Source organism: Heptranchias perlo, chromosome 5, assembly GCF_035084215.1.
Source record: "Heptranchias perlo isolate sHepPer1 chromosome 5, sHepPer1.hap1, whole genome shotgun sequence".
Classification (NCBI taxonomy): Eukaryota; Metazoa; Chordata; class Chondrichthyes; order Hexanchiformes; family Hexanchidae; genus Heptranchias; species Heptranchias perlo.
This window is the reverse complement of record NC_090329.1, coordinates 66,444,822-66,450,950: the sequence shown is the minus strand read 5'-3', so window position 1 is coordinate 66,450,950 and position 6,129 is coordinate 66,444,822. Positions and strand designations below refer to the sequence as shown.

At 46.5% G+C, this 6,129-nt stretch overlaps 1 protein-coding gene across 1 annotated transcript; it reads right to left on the bottom strand.

Annotated features, from left to right (window-relative positions):
• Positions 1 to 243: 243 nt before the first annotated feature.
• LOC137321402 (trace amine-associated receptor 1-like) lies at positions 244 to 1,275 on the bottom strand. The gene has a single exon (XM_067983790.1). It carries the CDS (start codon positions 1,273 to 1,275, stop codon positions 244 to 246), a length of 1,032 nt encoding a protein of 343 aa, XP_067839891.1.
• Between the last annotated feature and the right edge of the window lie 4,854 nt (positions 1,276 to 6,129).

The window sequence follows — 6,129 nt, the reverse complement described above, 5'->3', positions numbered from 1 at the left end:
ATATCATTTTAAAATTCTTGAATCATATCTGACAATTGTTTGTGCTGTCAATCGCATGGCAATTGCAGTGTTCAGTGCAATGACTATTTTCACAGGTGTCGAAGATATAATTGTAAAATGTATTCTGAGTTAAAATAATAAATTATAGGATATGCAAAAAAGCCATAGCAAGACAGGAGCACCTTTGCCTGCATTACTTCATCTCTAGTTCTATAATTCTTATTTTATCTTGATGCAGTTAACTCAGAAAAGATTTATTCTTGAGGAATCGGATGTGAATATTTTAAAAGTTAAAATAATTTTTAGGGCTTTTCTGAACCAAGAATAAAAAAATCCATAGATCACGGGATTGAATGCAGAGTTTAAATAACCAAACCAAAAAAAAGCATCGAACATAATTGGAGGAGTTGAATGTCCAATAAAAGGATCTATGAAATTACAAGTAAAATATGGAGACCAGCAGATTAAAAATACTCCCATCACTATTCCCAGGGTTTTTGCAGCTTTTCTTTCACTTGTCTGGGAAGCTATGTTTTTGCTTTCTTTGATGGTCTGCATTTGCCTTGTGATGTCATTTATGGCTCGGGCTTGTTTTGTGGCTACCAAGTAAATCTTTGTATAAATACACAACATAATAAATCCTGGGAAGTAAAAAGAAATTATTGAGTAGATCACTGTACATAGTTTACCCATCACTAGTATACAACCCCCATAGCAAAAAATATTGTGATAATAAAAATCCCTTATTTCTATTAAATTTAATTCTAAACATATCATGCCAAAGCCCACAAATGCTGATAGACTCCAACTGATGACAATCATTATTAGAACCGTATGAACAGTAATTCTGGTTTTGTATTTCAGCGGGTCACAAACCGCATAGTAACGATCAACAGAAATAAAGCACAGGTGGAATATTGATGCTGCACAGAGCATAAAATCAAAGCTTGCTTGAAGTTTGCAAAACAATTCCCCTAAGTACCAACAGTTTTCTATAGACCTCATCAAACTGTAAGGCATAACCATACATCCCAGCAGAAAATCAGCAATTGCCAAGGAAAGAACGAGATAATTAGTGGGTGTGTGGAGCTGTTTGAAATGGGAGATTGAAATAATCACCAACATGTTACCAAACATTGTGACCAGAATTGCTACTGCGCCAAGTGCATAAAGGGATACTCGGAGGCCATTGGATCGGGTTGTTTTAAAGCAAGATCCATCCACAAATTCATAGCAGTGTTCCATCATTTCTGTGTTTTCGAGACTTGTGTTCATTTTAGTTCTCTTTGAAGGTTCTTAGGTGTTTGAATTGTTAATATAGCTCCAAAATTATTAAATCCTCCAGTTCTCCAAAAGTCTTTAGTAAGTCCTGAAGTTCACTGATTCTTCTCTTTAGCATCCTCTCTCTATTTCCAAACTGCAAACAGAAAATGTCAAAGAAAAATATCGCAATGGAACATTCTTTGGAGCTTTCAATATAAGAGTCATTTGGAAGTGCAGAAGTGTGGAATATTTCTTGAATCACTTTATTTGTGGGTGCCAAGAAATAAATTTTAGCCTCAGATTTCCCACACAAGTTTCCAATCTGAGTCAGATCCCTTTGGTCCCTGGCAGCTGCCTCTGACCGGCACGATTTTAACGACCGGGGAGCTGCCTCCTGCCGACTCCCCGGCCATTTTGGTCAGGAGGTTTGGCATGCAAATGAGGCCCGGCCGTTATACTCTGCCGTGTGTCGACATCACTCTCGCTTCCGGGTGCGCCGCCCGCTTCGGGGCTCGCGTGCACCATTCTCACACCACCATTAAAACCGAGGCTTATGTTTTTATATTTTATATTGAAGCCTTTTAGCTCTCCCATCCATATGGAGTTCAAATAAACTATCCACCTGAACAGAATCTATCACTTTCATCATTTTATAAACCTCAATCATCTCACCTTGAAGTCTACACTTGTCCTAATAAAAAGCCCCAGTTCCTTCAATCTATCCTAGGTGTCATTTGGTAGCTGTTCTCTGGACCTTCTCCAACTCACTTACTGCACTCTCCTGAATCCACTACAATAAACACATTTTGTACCTTTACAACATGTGCATTTTTGCCCACATATATTTTTTATTATTGAACATTAATATATAGTTGTTTACTGAGTAATAGTCAATGTCATTGCTACAAATGCTATAATTTTAGACACTCAGAACAGATGATTAAATGTATAGATACCACACAACTTTGCCACCTCGATGGTAACCTGACGCATCAGATGGGAGGCCCATTGTAGAGCCCGCCTAATTTTCATCTCATTGAATTCAATGGAATAAAAATTGGGTGCTGCAATGGGCGGGCGATATCCACTCCACCAGGTTACCACCCAGGCGGCATCATTAACAATGACCCTCAGTGAGTGGGTCAGCAATCAGATTGGAAACAATAAATATATAAAATAAACAAAGGGAGTGAAATCGACCATAAGACCAAAAGAGATAGGAGCAGGAGTAGGCCATTCGGCCACACGAGCCTGCTCTGCCATTTAATAAGATCATGGCTGATCTGATTTTTACCTCAACTCCACTTTCCCGCCCTTTCCCCATATCCTTTGACTCCCTTGCTGATCAAAAATTTGTCTAACTCAGCCTTGAATGTGTTCAATGACTCAGCCTCCACAGCTTTTTGGGGTAAAGAATTCCAAAGATTCACGACCCTCTGGGAGAAGAAATTCCTCCTCATTTCCATCTTAAATGGGCGATCCCTTATTCTGAGACTATGCCCCCTAGTTTTAGATTCCCCATGAGGGGTAACATCCTCTCAGTATCTACCCTATCGAGTCCCCTCAGAATCTTGTATGTTTCAATAAGATCTCCTCTCATTCTTCTAAACTCCAATGAGTATAGACACAACCTGTTCAATCTTTCCTCATAAGACAACCCTTCCATTCCCGGAATCAACCTAGTGAACCTTCTCTGAACTGCCTCCAATGCAAGTATGTCCTTCCTTAAATAAGGGCACCAGAACTGTACGCAGTACGCCAGGTGTGGTCTCACCAGCACCCTGTACAGTTGTAGCATGACTTCCCTGCTTTTATACTCCATCCCCCTAGAAATAAAGGTCAATATTCCATTTGCCTTCCGGATTACCTCTGCACCTGTATGTTGACTTTTTGTGTTTCATGTACGAGGACACCCAGATCCCTCTGTACCACAGCATTTTGTAATATTTCTCCATTCAAATAATATTTTGCTCTTTTATTTTTCTTCCCAAAGTGGATGACTTCACATTTTCCCACATTATATTCCATCTGCCAAATTTTTGCCCATTCACTTAACCTGTCAATATCCCTTTGCAGACACTTTGGGCTCGAATTTAGCAGGCCTGCGGGTTCCCAGCGGGTGGTCCTCCGGGAGCGTCGAAAACGCGAACGGCGAAATTAGTGGGTTGCCCACGCGATCGTAGCAGGCAATCCACTAATAGGATCCAATTACCTGCTCCTCCGGGGTCCACGGCGCTGGCCTGCGCGTCGGGCGGGCTGCGCATGCGCAGTACGATCTGTCAGCTGGAGGCTCTCTAGTTAAAGGGGCAGTCCTCCACTGACAGATGCTGCAACCAATGGGACAAATTGCAGCATGGAGCAGCCCAAGGGGAAGGCTGCTCCCAGTTTAATGATGCCTCACCCCAGGTATCATCAGATGGGGTGAGGAGGAGGGGGAGGACACAGATCTTCCCCCCGGCGGGCGGGAGGAAGCGGCCTGCCTCTGCCACCAAGAAGGCCTGGCTCGAGGTGGCAGAGGGGGTCACCTGCGCCACCAACATATCGCCCACCTGCATACAGTGCAGGAGGCGCTGCAATGACCGCAGTAGGTCAGCCACAGTGAGAACACAAAGTCTTTCCCCTACACTCCGTCTGCCACAACACTGCCCCCACCCCAAATCTCCTTCGGCACCGCCAACACTATTCTGTCACATCACCCTTCATGCCCACTCACACCCCATCCTCATCTTACCTCCACCTACTCACCTCGCCAGTACTCATCCTGCCACTAACACGCGACCCAATCCTCATACAATCTCATTGCTCCATCCCATACTCACCCTCTCGTGCATCTTCCTCACGGCCAGCCTCACTCAACCTGCCACCACCTGTGCTGCAGCCACAGGGCATGCATCACATATGTGCAGTAGGCAGGGTAAGGCAAACGTCTCATCAGCATGAAGGGGGTGCACAAGGGTGTCTGAGGGTTTGTCATGGGTGTTACCCATATTGAATTTCAGAGCAACAAACAGCACACATTATATTGACACCACCACTGCCATGTCTCCGCGAATCCTGTCCATTGTGTCCAATAATGCCCGCTCCTGGGTATCACTATGAGGACCCACCACTGATGCGACCCATCGTGTTACTGCAGAGTAGGTGCAGGTGTATTTGCAGGGCTCGTCCGCGCAGACAACTGAGAGACATCGGCGGTGTTGCCGGCTGCACCCTGGAAGGATGCGGAGGAGAAGGTGTGGAGGACAGTGGTGACTTTGCCAGCGACAGGTAAGCAGTTGGTGCTGGGGCCAGCCAGGAGCAGCTCGGCATGAAAGAGGCTGCAGATCTCCACGACTACATGTCGAGCGAATCTGCGCCTCCCTGTGCACTGCTGCTCGGAGAGGTCCGGGGAGCTGCGCCTCGGTCTGTGGACCCTGTGGCGAGGGTAGTGCCCTCTGCGACGCGTCTCTCTCTGCGGTAGCCCTCCCTCCTGCTGTGCAGGTGGGCGTGCAACCACACCGTGTTGGGGGGATCCACGTCTCTGCGGCGGACGGCGTGGACTGCGAGGCTGCTGGTGGTGGTCATGCTCTTCGTCCTCCGAGGGTGTCCACACACCACCCAACTGGCAGGTGTTGGTCTGAGGGGTTGTGCAGGGTAGGTGTGTGGGTCCTCGGACTGGGGCTGCGGTTTCGTGTCGGTCTGTCCTCTGGCTTGGCCGGGGGGTGGTGGGGGGCAGGGGTTGCCCTATGTGACGCGGTGGCCTCCTGCGTGGGTGAGGGCGCTCCCCCGTGGAGCGCACCTTGGCACCTGCCACAGGCTGCTGGCTGCAACACGCCTGGTTTGAAGGGTCCTGTTTCCCCCAGTGTGGGAAACTGACTGCTTTGAACGTAAAATCCCACACTTCCTCTTTTGACAGCTGCTTCAGCTCATTAACTGACCACAACGAGCAAGTTAAGTGCTCTCAAGTGGAACCCCGCTGGCTTTAATTGCCTGCGGGATTCCCACCAGCGGGGCTTGCGCGCGCAGCCCCGCACGTCAGCGCGGTACCCGGAAGTGGCCGGGATTTCGTCCGAATCCGGTCACGTGATCGGAGATCGGGATTTTCGGGGCCCCCCCGCTGGAAACCCGCAGGTAATCCGACCCTAAAATCGAGCCCTTTGTGTCCTCATCGCAACTTGCTTTTCCACCTATCTTTGTATCATCAGCAAATTTGGTCGCAAGTTACTTTGTTCCTTCATCCAAGTCATTGATATAAATTGTAAATAGTTGAGGCCCCAGCACTGATCCCTGCGGCACCCCACTAGTTACAGATTGGCATTTTGAAAATGACCCTTTTATCCTGACTCTTTGTTTTCTGTTAGTTAGCCAATCCTCTATCCATGCCAGTATATTATTCCCAACACCATGAGCTTTTATCTTGTGCAGTAATCTTTTATGTGGCACCTTATTGAATGCCTTTTGGACATCCAAATATCCTGCATCCATTGGTTCCCCTTTATCCACCCTGCCCATTACTTCCTCAAAGAACTTTAATAAATTTGTCAGACATGATTTCCCCTTCATAAAACCATGTTGACTCTCCTTGATTGTATTATGACTCTCCAAATGTCCTGCTACTACTTCCTTAATAATGGATTCTAGCATTTTCCCATTGACAGATGTTAGGCTAACTGGTCTGTAGTTACCTGCTTTCAGTCTCACTCCCTTCTTGAATAGGGGTGTTACATTTGCGGTGGGACCTTTCCAGAATCTAGTGAATTCTAGAAGATTACAACCAATGCATCCACTATCTCTGTAGCCACTTCCTTTAAGACCCTCAGATGCAAGCCATCAGGTCCAGGGGACTTGTCAGCCTTTAGACCCATTAATTTACCTAGTATTTTTTCT

Excerpts from the sequence above, each read along its gene's own strand:
- LOC137321402 (XM_067983790.1), bottom strand. The coding sequence starts at position 1,275 with ATGAACACAAGTCTCGAAAACACAGAAATGATGGAACACTGCTATGAA.